Source organism: Magallana gigas, chromosome 1 (assembly GCF_963853765.1).
Source record: "Magallana gigas chromosome 1, xbMagGiga1.1, whole genome shotgun sequence".
NCBI lineage: Eukaryota > Metazoa > Mollusca > Bivalvia > Ostreida > Ostreidae > Magallana > Magallana gigas.
Window position 1 is genome coordinate 44,971,375 of NC_088853.1, and position 24,221 is coordinate 44,995,595.

The 24,221-nt window shown below is 33.2% G+C and overlaps 1 protein-coding gene across 10 annotated transcripts in view; it reads right to left on the bottom strand.

The window, feature by feature from the left end:
* LOC105330604 (serine/threonine-protein phosphatase 6 regulatory ankyrin repeat subunit A) overlaps positions 1–23,486 on the bottom strand; it is a 119,117-nt gene extending 95,631 nt beyond the window's left edge. For 2 of the 10 annotated variants that reach the window (XM_066068108.1, XM_066068084.1), the window contains exons 1-5: positions 20,183–20,268; positions 16,882–16,950; positions 16,413–16,556; positions 11,362–11,981; positions 11,213–11,251 (exon numbers count right to left, since the gene is read on the bottom strand). Coding sequence is in view for 6 of the 10 variants with exons in the window: in XM_066068068.1 (XP_065924140.1) it covers positions 1,710–9,541; positions 11,213–11,251; positions 11,362–11,947 (8,457 nt within the window). In the remaining 4 variants the exon portion in view is untranslated. Of the gene's footprint in view, positions 1–1,513; positions 9,542–11,212; positions 11,276–11,361; positions 11,982–16,412; positions 16,557–16,881; positions 16,951–20,182; positions 20,276–23,404 lie in introns of those variants that run through there. The other 8 variants (XM_066068068.1, XM_066068073.1, XM_066068064.1 and 5 more) reach the window with 8 other exon arrangements.
* Between the last annotated feature and the right edge of the window lie 735 nt (positions 23,487–24,221).

Sequence of the window (24,221 nt, forward strand, 5' to 3'; positions counted from 1 at the left end):
TAAAATTAGAGCAAAATGCTGTCTGAAAATTGCTAGAAAAAGCAGGTTTTCTGAATTATACTATGCTGGCACTGCATTTATGAAACACATAGAAAAGAAGGGGGTGAATTGAAATATCAGGAGGCTTTAACTATTATCACCTGTGACAGACAAGATATATAGAAACTTTAAAAATATATATTTTGTTGAGCTTCTAATTTATCACATGTTAAAAATTACATTACATTATAATAATTTATCTTTTTTAAATGATGTGGATATTAGTTATTTCTGAATTTAAAAATACTCAAAAGTCAAGCTTCACTGGAATTTATAGCGTTATAAACTTCTAAGTGGAAACTGTCGGAACGTAACTGGATAATTGGGCGTTTATTGTAAAGTTTAATTAAAAAATATAAGTACTTGCATTAAAGTTTGTATCAACTATCGCTTCAGAAGTAATGAAAATCTTACAAACCATGTAAATGTACAAGTTTTTAAATTCATCTACCATATTTTGTCTTTTGAAATACTTGTATTAAAATGTTCAGATACATTGTTTATGTGTTGCACATCAATGCATCATGGTATAACATTGAAACGCGGTGATCTTACATACATAAACAAGACAAGTAACAATTTCAATATCTATAAAATTGTATAAAATAAATGGAAATAATACATAATGTAAATAACTTGATCATTTGATGCATATTTAATTTAATCAAAAATGAGAAAAAAAATATATAAACGTAGATGAATTCTACAAGCAATCTGTGTTTACTGAACATTAACGGTGATCATTAAGTAAACACCCCAATCGGCTCATAAGAGAGGAAACAAAAATTTAAAAAAAAAACTTGAAGGGAATACCAGGTCAAATGTATACGAAAACAAAGACATGGTACTGCTTAATACAAAAGTTTGTTATCGCCACAATTAAAAAACTTAAATGAATATTCGCAAAAAATGTACCGAAATAAAAACATGAATAGTAACATTGTTCTAATGAAAATGAAACTTTTAATTGCATCTAAAACACTCTATCACTTTTACTTTTCACTTTAAAATAATCTATTCATTGTGTTAGTAATATATCCCACATTGTTTTCCTTACAAACCGCTTTAAATAATTCACACACAATAGATATATACATTGTACATGTAAATAAATAAATAAACAATAAATAAAATCTATGAATTTCCTGTTTAGCGTACTTTTGCTAATTCATTGAAATAAAAGATCAACCATGCGTTGAAAGATTTGTATCATTGCATATATTTGAAAATCTTGCATTAAAATGTTGTTTTTTTTGTAAAGAAAATCATTATGTACATTCATATAAATTCTATTTATACATACAGGTAAATCAATAATGTAAAACACTTGCATTTCGCTTGCCAAATACGATTTCGATTTTGTAAATAAATTAAAATTAACAGCTAACTTTTTGCTCATTTTGGAAAAATTCCATCACTTAGACCGCAGCAGCTTACCTACACGCTAACATTGTATCAAATTTCTCTCATATAGCTGCTGTGATGCTGGCCTGAGATAGTTTTATGAACGAAAATGGCAATGTATGCTGTCGCCTATAAATTTATCAAATCCTGATATGAAGTTGATCAGCATAAGATAAGATATTTTTTCAATTTTTAAAACCCTTTTATACCTCTGATAAATAAATATAGCTACATACATTTTTCAGCGATTCAAAATGCAAATTATTTTAATAAACATCAGATCCATTTTCAGTCAAACAATTGAGATTAGCCCCTGCATCAACTAAAAGATCAAACACTTCCAAATGTCCACCTTGAGAAGCAGCAAGCAATGGTGTAAACTCACCAGTTTCACCTGCTAGATTCACATCAGCCCCACACTTTAACAACACATCTACTACTTTTAAATGTCCACCTTGACATGCAGCTGCTAGTGGCGTATTTTTTTTTCCTGTCATATTGACATCAGCACCAGCTTTTGTCAAAACATCAACTAAATTCAGATGGTTGTTCATGCATGCAGCTATTAAAGGTGTATAATCTCTATCATTGCTTTGTAGATTAACATCGGCCCCAGCATTTATAAAAACATTTACCACATCCAAATGCCCAGCAACACATGCAACTATTAGTGGGGTATATTCACCCCACTTTCCTATTAGATTGACATCAGCTCCAGCCCTTATCAGAACATTGACTGTTTTCAAATCATTTTTTTCACATGCTGCTATAAGTGGGGTATACTGTCCATTTTTTCCCGTTAGATTTACATCGGCGCCTGCTTTAATCAATGTTTCAACTATACTCAAATGTCCTTCATAACATGCAACTACAAGAGCTGTCTTATCAAAAGTCTGAAAATTGACTACAGCTCCAGCATCTACACGAATTTCAATTACATTATTATCATTACATGAAGCGGTTATTGGTGTATCATCTCCGTCTTCGATATTGACATCGACCCCAGCATTTATCAATTGTTTTACAACATCTAAATGTCCCTCATAACATGCAATGATTAATGGTGTTTTGCATCCACTCTTTAAATTGACATCAGCCCCTGCCTTTATCAACTCTTCAAGTATAGTCAAATCACCATTATCACATGCTGCTGTTAATGGTGTATCATTTCCATCTCCTAAATTGACATCAGCTCCAGCTTTTAAGATCATTTGAACTAAATATAAATTTTTCTGACGACATGCAATGAATAATGGTGTTTTGCCTTTACCCTGTAAATTGACTTCAACCCCTGCTGCGTTTAATAACTCTTCAGCTACACTGGTGTAGCCAGCTGAACATGCAACTGTGAGAGGTGTTTCACTTTCATGTTCAATATTAACATCAGCCCCAGCTTCAACTAACACTTTAGTTAGTTTCACATTTCCACTTGAACATGGGACCATGATTGGTATCGTATGTTTATCTTTTAAATTAACACATGCCCCTGCGTTTATTAGCTCTTCAACTACTCTTGAATGTCCTCCAAGCAGTGCGGCCGTTAAGGGCGTGTTATCTCCGTCGAGTAAGTTTACATCGGCTCCAGCTTTTATCATTTCTTTAACAACACTCAAATGTCCCATATAACATGCCGCAACTAATGGTGTCATAACTCCATCTCTTAAATTGACATCAGTTCCCGCTTGAATTATCTTTTTTACTTTTTCCAATTGTCCTTTCAAACATGCAATAGTTAGTGATGTTTCATGTCCACCTTTGTAAATGGCTTCAGATCCAGCTTTTACCAGCAATTCAACTATCTGTGAATGTCCATGATCAAATGCAGTCATTAGCGGTGTTTTCTTTTTATCAGTTAATGTTATATCAGCTCCCGCTTTAATCAACTCATCAGCAACTTTTACATGTCCTGCTTTACATGCCGATGTAAGAGGTGTTTCATCTTTATCTCTGAGATTGACATCGACCCCAGCATTTATCAATTGTTTAACAACATTCAAATGTCCCTTAAAACATGGAATGATCAATGGTGTTTTGCATCCACTCTTTAAATTGACATCAGCCCCTGCCTTTATCAACTCTTCAAGTATAGTCAAATCACCATTATCACACGCTGCTGTTAATGGTGTATCATTTCCATCTCCTAAATTGACATCAGCTCCAGCTTTTAAGATCATTTGAACTAAAGATAGATTTTCGTCACCACATGCAATGATTAATGGTGTTTTGCATCCACTCTTTAAATTGACATCAGCCCCTGCCTTTATCAACTCTTCAAGTATAGTCAAATCACCATTATCACACGCTGCTGTTAATGGTGTATCATTTCCATCTCCTAAATTGACATCAGCTCCAGCTTTTAAGATCATTTGAACTATATATAAATTTTTCTTACGACATGCAATGATTAGTGGAATTTGTACTCCACTCTTTAAATTGACATCAGCCCCTGCCTTTATCAACTCCTCAACTACTTTCAAATCACCACCATGACATGCTTCTGTTAATGGTGTATCATTTCCATCTCCTAAATTGACATCAGCTCCTGCTTTTATGATCATTTGAACTAAAGATAGATTTTCGTCACCACATGCAATGAATAATGGTGTTTCGCATCCACTCTTTAAATTGACATCAGCCCCTGCCTTTATCAACTCGTCAACTACATTTAAATCGCCATTATCACATGCTGCTGTTAATGGTGTATCATTTCCATCTCCTAAATTGACATCAGCTCCAGCTTTTAAGATCATTTGAACTAAATATAAATTTTTCTGACGACATGCAATGAATAATGGTGTTTTGCCTTTACCCTGTAAATTGACTTCAACCCCTGCTGCGTTTAATAACTCTTCAGCTACACTGGTGTAGCCAGCTGAACATGCAACTGTGAGAGGTGTTTCACCTTCATGTTTAATATTAACATTAGCCCCAGCTTCAACTAACACTTTAGTTAGTTTTACATTTCCACTAGAACATGGGACCATGATTGGTATCGTATGATTATCTTTTAAATTAACACATGCCCCTGCGTTTATGAGCTCTTCAACTACACTTGAATGTTCTCCAAGCAGTGCGGCCGTTAAGGGCGTTACATCTTCGTCGAGTAGGTTTACATCGGCTCCAGCGTTTATCATTTCTTTAACAACACTCAAATGTCCCATATAACATGCCACAACTAATGGTGTCAGCACTCCATCTCTTAAATTGACATCAGTTCCCGCTTGAATTATCTTTTTTACTTTTTCCAATTGTCCTTTCAAACATGCAATAGTTAGTGATGTTTCATGTCCACCTTTGTAAATGGCTTCAGATCCAGCTTTTACCAGCAATTCAACTATCTGTGAATGTCCATGATCAAATGCAGTCATTAGCGGTGTTTTCTTTTTATCAGTTAATGTTATATCAGCCCCCGCTTTAATCAACTCATCAGCAACTTTTACATGTCTTGCTTTACATGCCGATGTAAGAGGTGTTTCATCTTTATCTCTGAGATTGACATCGACCCCAGCTTTTATCAATTGTTTAACAACATTCAAATGTCCCTTAAAACATGGAATGATCAATGGTGTTTTGCATCCACTCTTTAAATTGACATCAGCCCCTGCCTTTATCAATTCTTTAAGTATAGTCAAATCACCATTATCACACGCTGCTGTTAATGGTGTATCATTTCCATCTCCTAAATTGACATCAGCTCCAGCTTTTAAGATCATTTGAACTATATATAAATTTTTCTTACGACATGCAATGATTAGTGGAATTTCTACTCCACCCTTTAAATTGACATCAGCCCCTGCCTTTATCAACTCCTCAACTACTTTCAAATCACCACCATGACATGCTTCTGTTAATGGTGTATCATTTCCATCTCCTAAATTGACATCAGCTCCTGCTTTTATGATCATTTGAACTAAAGATAGATTTTCGTCACCACATGCAATGAATAATGGTGTTTCGCATCCACTCTTTAAATTGACATCAGCCCCTGCCTTTATCAACTCGTCAACTACATTTAAATCGCCATTATCACATGCTGCTGTTAATGGTGTATCATTTTCATCTCCTAAATTGACATCAGCTCCAGCTTTTAAGATCATTTGAACTAAATATAAATTTTTCTGACGACATGCAATGAATAATGGTGTTTTGCCTTTACCCTGTAAATTGACTTCAACCCCTGCTGCGTTTAATAACTCTTCAGCTACACTGGTGTAGCCAGCTGAACATGCAACTGTGAGAGGTGTTTCACCTTCATGTTTAATATTAACATTAGCCCCAGCTTCAACTAACACTTTAGTTAGTTTTACATTTCCACTAGAACATGGGACCATGATTGGTATCGAATGATTATCTTTTAAATTAACACATGCCCCTGCGTTTATGAGCTCTTCAACTACACTTGAATGTTCTCCAAGCAATGCGGCCGTTAAGGGCGTTACATCTTCGTCGAGTAGGTTTACATCGGCTCCAGCGTTTATCATTTCTTTAACAACACTCAAATGTCCCATATAACATGCCACAACTAATGGTGTCATAACTCCATCTCTTAAATTGACATCAGTTCCCGCTTGAATTATCTTTTTAACTTTTTCCAATTGTCCTTTCAAACATGCAATAGTTAGTGATGTTTCATGTCCACCTTTGTAAATGGCTTCAGATCCAGCTTTTACCAGCAATTCAACTATCTGTGAATGTCCATGATCAAATGCAGTCATTAGCGGTGTTTTCTTTTTATCAGTTAATGTTATATCAGCCCCCGCTTTAATCAACTCATCAGCAACTTTTACATGTCCTGCTTTACATGCCGATGTAAGAGGTGTTTCATCTTTATCTCTGAGATTGACATCGACCCCAGCATTTATCAATTGTTTAACAACATTCAAATGTCCCTTAAAACATGGAATGATCAATGATGTTTTGCATCCACTCTTTAAATTGACATCAGCCCCTGCCTTTATCAACTCTTCAAGTATAGTCAAATCACCATTATCACACGCTGCTGTTAATGGTGTATCATTTCCATCTCCTAAATTGACATCAGCTCCAGCTTTTAAGATCATTTGAACTATATATAAATTTTTCTTACGACATGCAATGATTAGTGGAATTTCTACTCCACTCTTTAAATTGACATCAGCCCCTGCCTTTATCAACTCCTCAACTACTTTCAAATCACCACCATGACATGCTGCTGTTAATGGTGTATAATTTCCATCTCCTAAATTGACATCAGCTCCTGCTTTTATGATCATTTGAACTAAAGATAGATTTTCGTCACCACATGCAATGATTAATGGTGTTTTGCATCCACTCTTTAAATTGACATCAGCCCCTGCCTTTATCAACTCTTCAAGTATAGTCAAATCACCATTATCACATGCTGCTGTTAATGGTGTATCATTTCCATCTCCTAAATTGACATCAGCTCCAGCTTTTAAGATCATTTGAACTAAATATAAATTTTTCTGACGACATGCAATGAATAATGGTGTGTTGCCTTTACCCTGTAAATTGACTTCAACCCCTGCTGCGTTTAATAACTCTTCAGCTACACTGGTGTAGCCAGCTGAACATGCAACTGTGAGAGGTGTTTCACCTTCATGTTTAATATTAACATTAGCCCCAGCTTCAACTAACACTTTAGTTAGTTTTACATTTCCACTAGAACATGGGACCATGATTGGTATCGTATGATTATCTTTTAAATTAACACATGCCCCTGCGTTTATGAGCTCTTCAACTACACTTGAATGTTCTCCAAGCAGTGCGGCCGTTAAGGGCGTTACATCTTCGTCGAGTAGGTTTACATCGGCTCCAGCGTTTATCATTTCTTTAACAACACTCAAATGTCCCATATAACATGCCGCAACTTGTGGTGTCAGCACTCCATCTCTTAAATTGACATCGGCTCCCGCTTGAATTATCTTTTTAACTTTTTCCAATTGTCCCTTCAAACATGCAATTGTTAATGATGTTTCATGTTCACCTTTGTGAATGGCTTTAGACCCAGCGTTTACCAGCAATTCAACTATCTGTGAATTTTCTTGATGAAGGGCATTTATTAGCGGTGTTTCCTTTTTAACAGCTAGATTTATATCAGCCCCCGCTTTAATCAACTCATCAACAACATTAACATGTCCTGCTTTACATGCAACTGTAAGAGGTGTTTTACTATCATATATTCCATTGACATTGGCCCCGGTATTTATTAACGCTTTGACAACATTCAAATGTCCATTGCCACATGCAACAACAAATGGTATACGTAATTTCCAGAACAGATTAGTATTTGCCGAAGCTTGAAGCAATTCACTGGCAATTTTATCGTATCCATATTTGCACACAATAGTAAGGGGATCCATTTCCCAAGTCGCAAATTCTGGATAAGGAACTGTTTTTATGATATTTTCAATATCTATGTGCTTTAATAGTATTTTTACAGTGGTATTATCAGCAGAATAACAACCAAGACGAAGCAGGCGAAATTGTTCAACAGTTACTTTTTCTACATCTGATTCAATATCCGAGTCCCCTGCTGTCATGACGGCCCCCCTTTCAACATCTACAATATCATATGACATTTTCACTTCACCATGTTTTTTGTAGGAATTTTGAAAAAGATCATTGACGTTTCCATTTTCTGCTAGAATTTGATCTATTATGTACTGCAATATCTGATTATGCCCACGATATATCACCCAGCTAATTGCTCTAACGCGTTTTCTTCTATTCAACAAAAGATTCCAAATCTGATAAAGTTCAAATGGTTCATCATATGTTTTTTTCATCTGTGACTGAACGACGAATGAATACTTACCTTCATTATCTTCTTTCAACTCAGAAAGAAATATGGAATAAAGTTCTGTATACGACTTCCTCGCGATTAGGTCAATGAAAGTTTGAAGCACAGACGGATGTTTCAGTGCTTCATTTTCAAAGACAAGCATCTCACCATTTTCTACGTCTCTAAACAAACGTTCTGCAAGCATCTGATAATGTGATTCTGAAATTATTATACACAAACCACTTGCCTTACGTTCTGTAGATTCTTCATTTTCACTTATTCTATTTTCAGATTCGTTCCCGTCTACTTTGATATAATTAGCAAAATAATCACTACTCATGTATTGTATCATAAGTTCTGGAAACTGACGACCAAAATGACATGCAACGATTTCAAACATGGAATCGTGAATAAAAGTGTACTCACTATCAAACTTGTTTGTATAGGTCCCTTTCATATCCGACAATGCATCAATAAATCTAAAACTGTTTGTTTCGCTGTCTACCTTACATCGTTTCAGTACACTGATTTTTTTCCCCTGAAAACAACTTGATCTTTTGCTACTTTTATCATCGTCTAAAATAGATTCTGATAGTTTGCTATCATTGAACATCAACAAAACAAGAGAAGCATACTGTATTTTGTTTCGTTGTTTCATTTTATCCATTTCATCCAAAATGCAGGGATATGGGGACGTGAAAAAAGATGCTCCATAATTTCTAAATTCCTTTTTATACAGTTTACATAGAAATGGAAACATTTTTGATGTTGAGGATAAATCGAGTGAAGATAAAATTTGTTTATCTAAATCGTACATGGTAAGCAAATTGCATTTATCTTGCTCTGTTAATATATTCTCATCGCTGTGAAGCTTGACTACATTTGCGCTCTCTGATAAAAATGTGTTTGTTAGATATTCATTTCTATGAACAACCTCTCTACATGTCATAAGAAGTTTCGTTTCTTTCTTCTCAGGCTTTTTAATTATACTTTCGTACTTACATATTTTATTGAACTCAGACTCATCTAACCCAAAAACTCCTACCACATCATCAATAACAAACACTTGTAGGATTTCTGGATTACAGTGAGTTTCAATCTCGCTTATATCTTTTATCGGTAGGATATCATATCTTTCCTCCTGTAGTTTCAGGGCTATATGACGAGCCGTGACCGATTTTCCCGAGCCTGGGACACCAACAAATATCACGTAAGGTTTATCGACCACCTTGTTAAACATTGCTTGAAAGTTGTGAGTTTCCAAAAAAACTTTATCATCTTCTTTCCATCTGGAAACTTCTCTATCAAATAATTCTGAAAATTGTATTAATGGTTTTTTAGTATGATATTTTAGATAATGTTTCTGCATATTTTGGTAGTCAAATCTGTTTCATGAATATTTAAAAAAATTGAAAGTTGTAAATAGATTTGAACAATCATAATCGACGAATTTATTTAACATGGTCAGGAAGGTACATAACGTGATTCTATGAAAATAAATGTATCATATTGAATCAGTGTATGAGCTCAGAATTATGAACCTTTGTTTTTATAAAAATTATAATTTAGATTTTTTTGAAACAATTTTAAAAATAGATATACTTTGTATGGCTCAAGTAAAGAATAAGACAAAAGTAGTTCTTTATTTTTGCGTAGTAATTTAAATTTAAAATTGATCGTGTTGATTTGTGTAGCAATACAAAAAATAATTATAATCATTTTTATATCATCATTTTTGCGTAGTGATACGTTTTTTGATAGTTTTTATGCAGTGATTATTACTGAAGGTTTAATTGCTCATCTAAAAGATTGAAGGATGAACCGGTCAATAGGTTAACCAATGGACGAGTAGACAGGTCAGCGGGTTGACAGGTAGACAGGTTGAGTGGTCGACGGGTTGACAGTTAGACTAGTTGACAGGTCGACCTGCCGACCGGATAGTACTGGATAGTACTTCAAGGATCATATTTTATATAGACAATAAAATGGGGTGAACGATTTCCAAGAAGTATTTTAAAGGTGGAAGGCTACATCGTCACAATATGTCTGACGTCCGTTTGAAACGCAATTCCCTTCGTGATTAAAGCTTTCAACTAACATTGATTATCAGCTGTTATGTACAGAAAACGTGAAATCGAAATAATGTACTGTTTCCCTGCTATTGGCAATACATATTTGTCATGTCATCTGCAACAGACGAACACAAATATGTGACGGATGATGATAAAGGTGAGCAGATATAATATTTTCACTTGAACCATATATGCATGATTAATTTAAAACTAAAGTTCCGTAGTACCATCTCTTGTATTAATTGATCCCAACTTCCCAAATTTAAAACATTTGAAGTATAAGACTTGCATTGAAAGTTTGACACTTAACTAATGTATTTTAATTAAAATAGATAGAGCTAGGTAGCAATAGCAGTGGAAGCCCGGATTTGCAAGCCAAATGAGGGAACGACAGAATCTTGAAAAAGAGCATATTTTTAATTACCACACGTACATGTGTATCACTATGGACATTTAATGTATGTATAAAATATGCATATAGTTGTTATACCCGCACTTTCTAAAGAAAGTTCGGGTATATTGTTGTTACTCTGTTCCGTCCGTCTGTCACGTTTTACTTTCTCAAACTGCTCTTACATCTTATAAACCAGCAATCTGAACTCTTTGATTTGGGGTGTCATGTTGTTTTGTAAAAAGGTTTCAAAAGTTCTCTGGTAGTCCTGGGGGTCAAATCTACATATAAAGACTCAAGCTAGAATTTTCTTCCCCAAGGATGATTTGTGTCAATGTTGGTTGATACTGACTCAATGAATTTTGAAAAGTTTAAAATGTTAAAACTTTACATCCATGTACGGATAGACAAATATACAGAAGGCACGCAAAAAATGATGAAAAGGTACTTTTAAAGTTCAGCTCTAGTGAGCTAAACTATTATATATGACAGTTTTGCTGATACAAAAAAAATGTTTCCTACCTTTTCTTTTTTTGCAGACACAGGTATTTTCAATTTTTACTGTCCATCAAAAAGAAAATGTTTCTGAATTATCATTAAAAAAATAGTAACAACTGCCATCAACAATAAGGTCAGAAGAGTTACACATCTTAAAGTTTGAATGTAATTACCTGATAAGTCGTCAAGTTTTTTATTCAAGTTCAGTAGCTGTTCAATATATTTAGCTTCTTGTTCTGGGTCCATGCAGCATTGTGTTATTTTCTTTACCTCCTCCTGATAAACAGTGCACGTCCCTAAATACATTTCCAACTCTTTAACGATATCAAAAATAGCTTGCCATTCTTGATTAAAGTCAGAGCTTGAAATTGATATACTCGAATGATGGCCTTGATATTTGTTCCTTAATAAACGAATCCTTTCTATGTTGGCTGATTCGCTCCTATCTCCTGGATTCGGAGCATTTCCCCATTTATGTGAATGTTGTGGAAATGTGCAAATATTACGAAACAAAATGTAAAGTAAAGTTATGTCAAAGTCCGAATATTTTCCTGTATACACGATCTTTTCTTGTTCTTTGGTAAATGGAGACTTTTTAAATTTTGCCAAAAAAGTTTTAACTTTGCCAGGCAAGACGGACGGATTCATATTTTTCTTAAGAACATCTTGAAGTACGTCAGTGCAGGGGCCTAAGATAATTCGGGCTAACCGAGCAAGATTTGTGGTCTCCACGGTTGATCCATACTTTGAGAGAGACATTTTTGTCCCGTTCACAGCATTAACAACTTCTTTTCTGCAATGAAAAAAACCCAAAATGAAGTAAATAAACAAAGACAAAAAATCATAAGACTGAATCAAGAATTAATTTTCGATACATTGCATATGGTATTGTTTGCATTACTTTTAAAGAGATGCTTATATTATAATACTAATTTTAAATTTTATTAATCGATGAACACAATTATTGCGAGTTCCACTGAGGATTATGGTCAATAACTACTATTGTCATGTCTTCCCATTTGTGACCACTCATATTGAAATGTTCCCCGACGGGCCCCTTGATTTTCTTGGTCTTTATGGTCGAGCGGTGTTTGATGATTCTTCTGCAGAGGTCACGTGTTTCCCAATGTATTGTTTAGAGCAAATCAACTGATGAGATAGATGCAGTTGTCTGTGCGACAAGACGTGTTGCCCAATATTTTGTAGGTACGGCCCATAATGAGGCTTTTAAAACTGTCTGTGTTGATGCTGTGCTTGCACAACAGGGATCTGGTGTCTGAATAGGTTTTTAACCTGGCATTGGGCAACGGGTTATCTTATCTCACCCTAACTACTATGTCCGTTAAGAACAATCATGTCTACTAGAAAACAATGCAAGTAGGAAAAAAATGTGGTAGCAAGCCTCAAGAATGAACCGAATCGTATCATAGCTTTAAAGGATACCTATTTAGATTCAAATATAGGATGTTTGTTTTTGCACTGGTTGCATCTATTTATAGTAACAGCTAGTATTGCATTCTGGTTAATTTGACTTTAAAATCCAGAACATTTGAGAGAAAAAAATTGTCAAATTAGTAATTAATTATAAAATGTATCAACAATATTTGAAGAAAAAAGCCTATATTCTTAAAGAAGTTCCAACAATTAATTGTTGCATATTTTGTTTCATATATCTATATACAAAATGATGACCCAGGGCGCGATTGTTGGTGGGATGCCAAGAAGTGATACTCTCATACGTTTTCTTACTAATATATAAATTCCACTTTTGGACTTTCAAGAACTAAAAAGAAATTCACATGCAAATTAACAAAAGCATTCCAATTTCAAATGAAATGAAAATGTGGTCGTTTTTTAAATTCTATTTTCCAAGCGATTTTCATCCACTGAAGTCAATATATATAAATAAAATTAAAAAAAAATACGTATCATGCTTTAATTTATAAAAAAAAAACAATAGTTGTTTTCACTGTTTCCCATAAAAATCTTATTCATTACAGTTGCATTTCATTACTATTGTTAGAATTGTCTCTCCTGTTGCCCTCTTCTCTAATGTAGGTAAACACCTAGTCACAATGTTGACATAGCTAGAAGTTCAAGATCAGACAGAAAATTTGGAAATGCTGTGAATGTTTAATGTATATTAATTATGTCATTGAATGGTTTTAATTGCACAGAAATTGTGCCATTTTGCTGAGTTATTATTAGACACAGTATAAAATATATAGTTTAATAATTTAATGTTTTATAAAAAGTTCATTCCCTAAAACGAACCCGTAATGTTAAAATTTAGGGTTCATCTATTTTACTTATTTGTTTTATACGATATAAAATAGTTTGGGGCAATTTACGCTTTATAAATCGCGGAGTGGTTTATAAAAAAGCGTAAACTGTTCCAAACCATTTTATATCGTATAGAACTTATAAATATTGAATTCATTGCTTATAATTTAATTTTTTTACTCTTCATTGTAGATAAAAACGGTCATTTGACCTTTAAAATGACGTAAAGTTGTACAAAATTCAAACGTAAGATCAGGCGTATTTATACCTTTTTGACGTTAGTCTTACCATGACGTAGGCAACATTCTTAATACGATATAGCCAATCAGAAAGCGCGTTACAACCAGAATTAAATTATATTGCGTTAAAAAGTTTCACCACGTAAAATAAATCTTCGAGCAAAAAAAGTCCACAATAGACTGTATATCATTATTTCTTTCTTTTTCAATTTTGAATCGTTAGTTACAAAATATAAAAAAAATATGTTTTTGTTGTTTAAAGCAGAGGCATAGCATATATACCAACAAGCCATGGCGTTAATCGTTTTGACCCCCCCAAAAAAAGATTGAAAGAAAGATAAGCATACAGTTATTAACTTTTCATGTATTTCTGTTAAATGAGTACAATGTATAATGTTTTTATAATTGTTTCAAAATTTCTATACGTTCTTAACTTATTTTCTTGCGTTGTTTTAGATTTGGTATTTTTACTATAAACTAAACTCTTTGATTCTTCTTTTTACGTATTCAATTTTACGGATGATACCTTTTTTTAAGTAGAGGGGGTCCAGGGTTATTTAGTTTTAAAGAATGTAAGTATATCAAATATAAGTAACGAACTCTACTCCATACCCCTCAATTAGCAGTTTACTTCCTCTTGGCAAATACATGTAGTAAGGTTGTATTTTTTTAAAAATGAAATTAGAAGTTGTAAAGGTTAAAAGAAGGTATAAAGGTTCCCCCACCCCCATCCGATCTTCACCTGTAGCACCCACATATAGATATACATGTATCATAAAAAAAATAATCCAAATATTAATATAAATTTTGTGTGATAATTTTGGCCCCAGGTTCATGAAGCAGTCATCTAGACTTAACTCAAAATTTTTACATTGTCTTAGCAAAGAAAAAACGGCTGAAGATGGATCGGTTCAAAAGCTTGCAACTTGTCGGTAAAAATTCATCAAATTTACCCAATAAATGTATTTACATGGGCATGGTATGCAGATATTCAGTAAAGGGAGCTACGACATTAGTTCACCGTTTTACCGGTAAATGTAGTTTGATAGCACATTTCAACAAATATTCAATGGCAGTACCTCTCCGCTGGCAGACGAAGTAAGCAACCTTGTTGTATTTTACATGTATGTAGAGGTGGTGTGCTTTTTTTGTTAAAATGTTTGTTATAAGAAATTTTTTGCAATGAAGGTATACATTAGATTATGAATATATCATGAAAAATATAAATAAGTAAAGTCCTGGGGGTCTAGATACGTGGGGATGGGGAGATGGAGGGGGAGGGTGGTCGTAACTGTCATCAAGAACCTGTGCTAGAAGCAGTGTTAATTGGTGACCTTAATATTCCTTGATCATGCTGACTGAACAGAATTTGACAATACTTGTTCTTTTAAAACCGAACACACACGTAAATAAAACGCTTAAAAATGTTTTCATTCAACATGCACGATAGTTACATTATGGCGCCGTTTTGACAAGGAAGTATACAATTCATAGGATGTGGAGATATATATATATAGAGAGAGAGAGAGAGAGAGAGAGAGAGAGAGAGAGAGAGAGAGAGAGAGAAAGAGAGAGAGAGCAATACCAAACATTTTCTGCTTAAAGGGGGTCGTGTAAGGGTCCTTAGTTGCCATTTACATGTACGCGGTATTATTACTCCTCATTGCGCACAGAAATATTAATGACACTCAACTGATGCACTTCATCTTATAACAGAGCCTGCAGTTACCTAAAACAATGACTTTTCTGATGAGTTTTCATTTTCTGATCAAGGAAGTAATTTTGAGCTAAAACTAAAATAAAGCCCGTGTGCAGATTGAAAACGTTTGCTGCAATATCAATTGTTGATTTACATTGGAAGTATTCCTTTATCATGCTTACTGCACACATGTTGATACTACTTGTTTTTTCTAAAACAGAACACACACGTAAACAGCCATCCATCTAAAATAAAACGCTAAAAACGTCAAAGTAAGAGAGAGAGAGAGAGAGAGAGAGAGAGAGAGAGAGAGAGAGAGAGAGAGAGAGAGAGAGAGAGCAATGCCAAATATTTTTTGGTTCAAGGGGGTCACTTAAAGTTCCTTATTTACCATTTACATGTATGCAGTATAATTACTTTTCATCTTGCACAAAGATATTAATGACACTCAAATGATGCAGTTCACCATATAACAGAGCATGCAGTCTAGCCTGCCTCAAAACAATGACTATTTCAATGAGTTTTCATTTTCTGATCAGGGAAGTAATTTTCAGCAAAAAAATAAAATAAAGCCCGTGTGCAGATCGATAACCTATGCTGCAATGTTAATCGGTGACCTAAGTATTCCTTGATCATACTGGCTGCATAAATATGGATACTATTTGTTTTTCTAAAATAGAATACACATAAAAAGTCATCCATTTATAAAATCAAACGCTCTAAAAGGTATTTCATTTAACAGGATGGTTTTATTAGGCCGCCATTTTGACAAGGAAGCATACAAAGAAAATGTTTTTATCAAAAACCCTTCAAGTTCAGAAAGAGAGAGAGAGAGAGAGAGAGAGAGAGAGAGAGAGAGAGAGAGAGAGAGAGAGAGAGAGAGAGAGAGAGAGAGAGAGAAGGAGAGAGAGAGAGAGAGAGAGAGAGTTTGTATGTGTGAATGTGCGTGCATAAGCGATATCTACATATTTGATTACATAGTATACACAATCATACTACTCACAGTTAAAGAATAATATACATTCATATGCCCAAACGAACCCTGGTCGTTAGTTGATTTCGTTCCTTACAGTAAGCTATTACGAATTATCATTATTTCCTAATTGATGTGGTAGCCTTGATGTTGCAACGGAACATCTTAGCAAACCTGTAAAGAAAACAGATAATAACCATGTGATGAACATGTTATGTTAAAAAACAAAGTAAGAGATAAAAGTTATTGAATTTTAAGGATAGATCCTATTCGTTTTTAGGCGTACATTGAATTGATTTGTGTGTTACTTAATAATTACTTTAATTGAAGTAAAATGCTTGCTTATTATATATTTAGAGAGAGAAAGAGAGAGAGAGAGAGAGAGAGAGAGAGAGAGAGAGAGAGTATGTAAAAATGCCTACATTTTTAACTAAAGTTATGGTTCATATTATTGCTGATAAAAGAACAAGATATTTACACCCAACAAAAAAAAACTTACTTGATTAATTGTTTGGAACCTTAACAAGCAATTACAGTGCACAATCCCCTAAACGGAACAACAGCGAACCTGTAAATAAAAAGCTAATGATCATATGACCAACCTTTGTTGCGGAAACCAGTCAAGAGATACTTAAATAACCATTATAAGTGGATTCATGAACTTTTCACGTGATGTTGTTCATAGAGAGAGAGAGAGAGAGAGAGAGAGAGAGAGAGAGAGAGAGTTAAACATTGCCTTCCTTTCATGTGAAAGGTCGTCACTTATAGTTTAACGAGGCCGGGTCTAATTTGTTCTGCCCTAGATTTTTGAATGAAATTTTTTACTTTAATTTCTACTGATATAATTATTAATTTTAGATTAAAAAATAAGACATTTACCATACCGTTTGTTTAGGGGGTCATCTCAAAGTTTGTTAATTTTTAACATAGGACCCTATGGGATTTTGCTTGAAATGTATAAATTTTGAACATTTTTTACATTTTTTAAAAACTTCTGCCCTAGGGATTTCTTTTTTTGTTCTACATATTAAAGTTATTACTAAAAGGCATCAAATGGTCAAATAAAAAAACCCCTTTTACCTCCTGGTTTGTTCCAGGGGTCTTATCAAAGTTGTTTTTTGTATGCCCGATTTTCCAGTTTAACTGAAGTTTATTGAAGTTAAACTGCATTATTCTCTAAAAGGTGTTACAATCTTAATGTCGCAAATGGAACAAGAACCCTAAACCTCTAAATAAAAACCTAATGATCATGTGACCACCCTTTGTTTCGGAAACCAGTCAAGAGGTAGAGGAATGAGCATTGTACGTGGATTTTACCTTTTCACGTGATACTGTTAATATGCACGAGGGTTGTTAGAAAAGTTCGCGGACAAAGTGAATTGCGGCAAAATTAGTACTTGTAGGATGGCGTATGTTTTATTAAATGACTATCAATTGAAAATAAGTATGCAAAAATCAGATGATTTTAACATTTTTTTCAAAATATACAGCGACTTTTACTTTGCATGAATTACATAATTTTACGGAACACCATTTCATATTTTCACGACATCGGGCACGGTGTTGGTGTTAATTTCGGTAACGTCAAAAACGTCATTTTCACTGATAACGTAATGATACATTTCATTAAGTACAGCATACGAAAAATTAAAAAACAAGAACTTTATATTAATTTTTTCTACGTTTCAGAGATTTTGTATTTAAGTATGCAAAAAACCATATAGATTGGATTTTTTTTTCATAAAAGATACAGCGGTTATTAGATTTTAATTTACTTGAATTAGATTTACGGAGCACCATTTCAAATTTCCACGACGTCAGTTGACGTCAAACAACTGCAAGTAAACCCTGTTACTCTTTTTCAAAGTAAACACCTTTCAGTTCCACACACGTTTTTTAAAGTCATTTAACATATTTATAAAATGCATGTTCATACCATTATTTGTCAAGTTTTTGTAAAATGTCTTTTGCGGAATACCGTAGAACATTTAGGTTCAAAAATCTCAATTTCTACTTTAGATTTAAGGGAAAAAATCCATAGGTGCAAGGTCCGGGCTGTTTGTGGGGGTTTGGGTACTGCTAGAGCTCAAAATATCAGTTCTTCTATCTTTAAACGTCTGTGATTTTAAGTGTTAACCTTTGTTTTAAGAAATAGCAGCATCTAAGGACCTTTTGGTTTCCATCGGAGATTTTCCTGCGTTCAAAATTAAATGAAGGCACGGCGCTTCAAGATGTCCGTTGACGACAACGTTTTTGACTCATTTTTTGAGCGTTGTTCGTACAAATTAAGCGATAAAACGGTCATAAATTTTCCAATTTAATTGAAACTTTAAGAAAACGCCTTTCATAAGAAATATCGTTCATTTTTCTGCGCTCAAATGGTTCATTTTCTTAATAGGGAGAAATGCGTACAAAATATAAAAAAATAAAAATCTGACATGCTCCGTGAAGCATATCTTTTCAAAATAATTAAGCTGTATATTTGTTATGGTGCATTTGAAACATACAAATCTTTACGTATTTCATAGAAAATACGTCAAGTTTAAATCTAAAAAGTTTCGCTGGTATCATTCAAATAGTCCGCTCACAATCGAACTTGTCCGCGAACTTTTCTAACAGCCCTCATATTTGTGTTACTGTTACCTGTCCGTCTATGAAATTGATGAACCAGAAACAATAAGTTATGGCATTAAAATGATATATTTTTGACGTAATGTAAATGTAAAAGTAAGTATTAAATGATATATTTTTGACGTCGTCGTGTCAACAGCTGCCGTCAGGGGAAAAGACAAATTGAATAACGCGCCTAAGCGCGTTATGATTATTGTCTGCTCAACTGAATGTAGTTATTGACACGACAACGTCAAAAATAAATCCTTTAATGCTAATATTTACATTCCCTTACTTTTGAAATCAATTACTTGCTTAAATAAATCAATACAAATTACAGATCAGGGAGGGAGTGAATTAGTAACAGGAAAAACAGCTGTTTTATAAAATTGGTTTAAACTGGCTATCACATGGACTTTTGCGTTGTGATCGATAAGCATAAAAAATGATCCATGAAAAAATAACTCTTGAAATTTAGCTCATAACAATAAAATCAATATTTTTGTTGAACAATTGTAAATCATGATGTTTTGACAACATGTAAGAGATATATTCTTTAACCGAAAACATAGAAATCATCGTTTGGAAACTTCTTATGTAAATTCAAACGCAGTAAATAGTTGTTGCATTTAGAGGCATATAAAGATCACAAAATTTAATGAAAAACACAATAAACTTCTTAAGTCTTAATACCTAGAGAACAGCTAATACAAAGATACGTTTTTAAATTCATGAACAGGAAAGGACAATTAATCTAAAAATAAAAGGACGTGTTTTCACTATCAAAATGATGCCGTTATATCATATTGGTAAACTAAGCAGCAATGTCTCTCTGAGACAGAAATCATTTTTGACCATACTGGCTGAATACATGTTATTACTATTTGTTTTTTCATAAAAGAACACAAACAAGAAACAGTCATTTACCTAAAATAATGGATGCTTATACAAAGAACTAAAACACGAGAAACTAAAATATTGTTATGTATAATTTCGTGTTTACTTCTTTAACACTTCCTGGTCATGATTACAAATTAATACGTTTTCCGTTTTATATTTTAAGGAGCAAAGTTTTATACTGGAAGTAAAAAAATGTTTGTAAAAGATGTTTACCAGAAACTGATGTACATTTACAAAAATTAAGTTAAAGAACAAGACATGTGCACACAACCAAAAGAAAAAAAACTTACTTGTTTTGCATTTTTAAAAGCAGCCATTTTGCCTAACAGATGGTGCAAGCTAAATGTCGCAAATTGAACAATATTACCGAACCTCTAAACAAAAACCTAATGATCATGTGACCACCGTACGTTGCGGAAACCATGACGAGATACACGATTAAGCATCGTCAGTGGATTCACTGTCTGTTCACGTGATACTATTAACATGTATGTGTGTTACTGATGCCTGTCTGTTTATAATATTCATAAACCATAACCAATATACACCTCATTTAGCAGCATAATTAAATGACACAGCTACGAAAAATATTTTTTCAAAGGCCATCTATTATTGTATCGAAACGGAAAAAATAATAAAAGTTTCAAAGTCTAAGTTGCCATTGAAGTAATAGTATTACTCTCCGCCTATAGAAAACTCAAGGAAAATGTTTTAATTGCAGAGTTATCCGTCTAGTCTAAGTGAAACCAAAACTTCTTAAGTCTTAATATTTAGTTACAACCCATACAAATATACTCTGCTTTAGTAAATGAACAGGGAAGTCAAATTGAACTACAAATAAAATTATGCTTGTCTATTACATCAGTAACCTAAATTGCAATGTAAACAATGCCTACATTTTAGTTCAATATAAATATCGTATTACTGTTGAGGAGAAAACAAAATAAATGTTCAAAACCAGAGAGACATTTACTTGTTTAAGTGCTTTATATATTTACATTTAGCTTAACTGCTTATTCTCTAATTGGTGGCGCAACATTTATGTCGCAAATGGAACAAGAACACCAAACCTCTAAACAAAAAGCTAATGATCATGTGATCACCCTACGTTGCGGAAACCAGTGAGGAAATACAAGATTGAGCATCAAAAGTGGATTTATGATTTTTTTTTACGTGATATTGTTAATTGGTATGTGTGTTACTGTTGCCTCTCCATCTATGAATTTGATGTACTAGAAGCAATTTATTATAGCAATGAATGATATATTTTTGCCGTCTTCGTGGCAATAACTGCAGCCAGGGGAGCAGACAAATTGAATTACGCGCGTTAGCACCTAATGATAGTTTGTCTGCTCAACTGACGGCAGTTATTTACAAGTCGACGTCAAAAATAAATCCTATTGTAATGTCCTATGTAATGCCTATTTTTACATTCCACTTTTGAAAGCAATTACTTACTTAAATAAATCAATATAAATTGCAAATCACGGAGGGGGTTAATTAGTAACAGCAAGAACAGCTGTTTAATAAACCCGGTTGAAACTGGTTATTACAAAGACTTCTGCGTTGAGATCGATGAGCATGAAAATATAATCAACGAAAAATAACTCTTTAAATTTTGCTTATAACATAAAAATCAATATTTATTTTAAATAATTGTAAATCATTGTGTTTTGACAGCATGTATACAATATATTTATTATAGAGGTTCGCTCCTTAGGTTTTGGGTAGCCATTTTGGGTAACCTCTAGTCTTAAAATTCTGCATCACATATAAATTCTATTTGAATATTTTTATTTTACAAAGTCAAATATTTTTTCTATTAAATAAAATTGTTTTAAAAAAATACATTTTTACAGAGTTTAGTAAGGGGCTTTATTTTGTGGCGGAAAGTTTTCAAGAAAGAAATGAACAATTTTCATAACTCACTAGTTTTAGAGTATTGTTACTTTAGCTTCATAATTTTCAGCGCAGACCAAACATCTAGATAGTTTGTGTATTACAATATATTCATGGTGTTCTGAAAACATATTAAAACAATATTTCGATATTTCTATCGATATATTTTGACATATTTAGCTAACTTTTCACAGAAGTTAAGAAAAAATTAACTCCAATTTTGGTCTAAAATTAGCTTATTTCCTGCTATATCTTAAATTTTCTAGATGTGACCCGTATTTGTTTTACTTTTAAATGAGACATTAAAGGTATGTCTATTTGTAAGCAAAGTTTTGGAAAGATGACATTAACCTATTTTTTTTTATTTGCGTTATGATAACTCCAAAATTTTGTAATATCTGTTATTGTGTTTATTATGTACTGGCCTCTAAAGCCACCAGTAAAACAAAAAAATTTAAGCTTTGACCTAGATTTACTTTTATATTCACTACATGTGTTCAACGTCATACTGTATTAAAATCATAGCTAAATGATAGTTCAAACTATAAGCATTTGTTTGATTTATTCAAATTATCAATTTCCATGTCAAAATTTAGCAAAAATGTCAGGAAAATTATAATTTCTGTTTGGGGCCTATATTTCCAAAAAATCAGATGTGACATGGGTCACAAATTAAATAAATGAACATTGTAGGTTCCCATCTTTATAGCCAGGTGGTTTTTTTGGATGATTGACATTACTATTTCTTGAGGTGCCAACCTCCTTTATCGATAACATAGAAATCACTGTTTTTGGAACTACTTATGTAAATTATATGTAAATTCATACGCAGTGATTAGTTGTTGCATGTAGAAGCATTTAGAGATCACATATTTTAATGGAAAAACACATTATAATGTTAACACATCTCAGTAAGCAACAAAATTTTAAGACAATAATACAAAATAAATTAATAGTTTAGTCAAAAGCCTTCAAGTGTGTAATCCTTTAATATAAAGAGACAGAAAAAAAGTCTAAGTTGCCATTCAAGTGGTATTATTACTCAACGTCTAAAGAAGACTCAAGTAATGCGTTTAATCCTATCACAGGGCATTTTGTAGATAATAGCTAATACAAAGATACGTTTAAAAATTTATGAATAGGAACATACAATTCAACTAAAAATAATAGGACGTGTTTTCATTTTCTAATCACCGAAGCAATTTTAAGATAAAAATAAAATGATGCCGGTACGTCACATTGGTAACCTAAGCAGCAATGTCACTCTGCGACAGAAATAATTCTTGATCATACTGGCTGCATACATGTGGATACTATTTGTTTTTTCATTAAAAAACATAAGCAAGAAACATTTGATTACCTCAAATAATGCTTATTCAAAAAACTAAAAGACGAAAAACTAAAATATTGTGATGTATAATTTCGTGTTTACTTCTCTTACCCTTCCTGGTCAGGATTGCAAATTAATACGTTTTCCGGTTTTTTTTTAATGTGCAAAGTTTTATACTGGAAGAATGCAATGTTTGTAAAAGATGTTCACCAGAAACTGATGTACATTAATAAAAATTAAGTTAAAGAACAAGATATGTGCACACAACCCAAAAAAAACTTACTTGTTTAATTGTTTTGCATGTTTACAAGCATTATCCTGAACAAAAAACTAATGATCATGTGACCACCGTACGTTGCGGAAACCATGACGAGATACACGATTAAGCATCGTCAGTGGATTCACTGTCTGTTCACGTGATACTTTTAACATGTATGTGTGTTACTGATGCCTGTCCGTCTATAAAATTGATAAACCATAGCCAATGTACATCTCATTTAGCAACATAATTAAATGACACAACTATAAAAGCATATTTTTTCAAAGGAAACGGAAAAATTAATATAAATGTTTCAAAGTCTAAGTTGTCATTAAAGTGGTAGTATTACTCTCCGTCTATAGAAAACTAAAGGAATGTGTTTTAATCGCAGAGTTATCCGTCTAGTTTACGTCAAAACAAAACTACTTAAGTTTAACTATTAAGTTACAACCAATACAAAGATACTCTGTTTTAGTTAATGAACAGGGAAGTACAATTAAACTACAAATAAAATGATGCTTGTCAGTAACCTAAATAGTAATGCTAATCTGTGATCTTAATAATCCTTGATCATGCTGGCTAAATATATTTGGATACTGTATTTTTCTATAACAGAACTAACAGTCATCCTACTAATTAAAATTTTTTTTAAAATTTTCATTCATCGCGATCGTTTCAATAAGTCGCCATTTTTACAAGGAAGTATACAAAGGAAGTGAGTCATAATGAAAAAAAAAACCTTCAAGTGCACAACTGCAAAGTAAGAGAGAGAGAGAGAGAGAGAGAGAGAGAGAGAGAGAGAGAGAGAGAGAGAGAGAGAGAGAGAGTTATGCAATGCCTT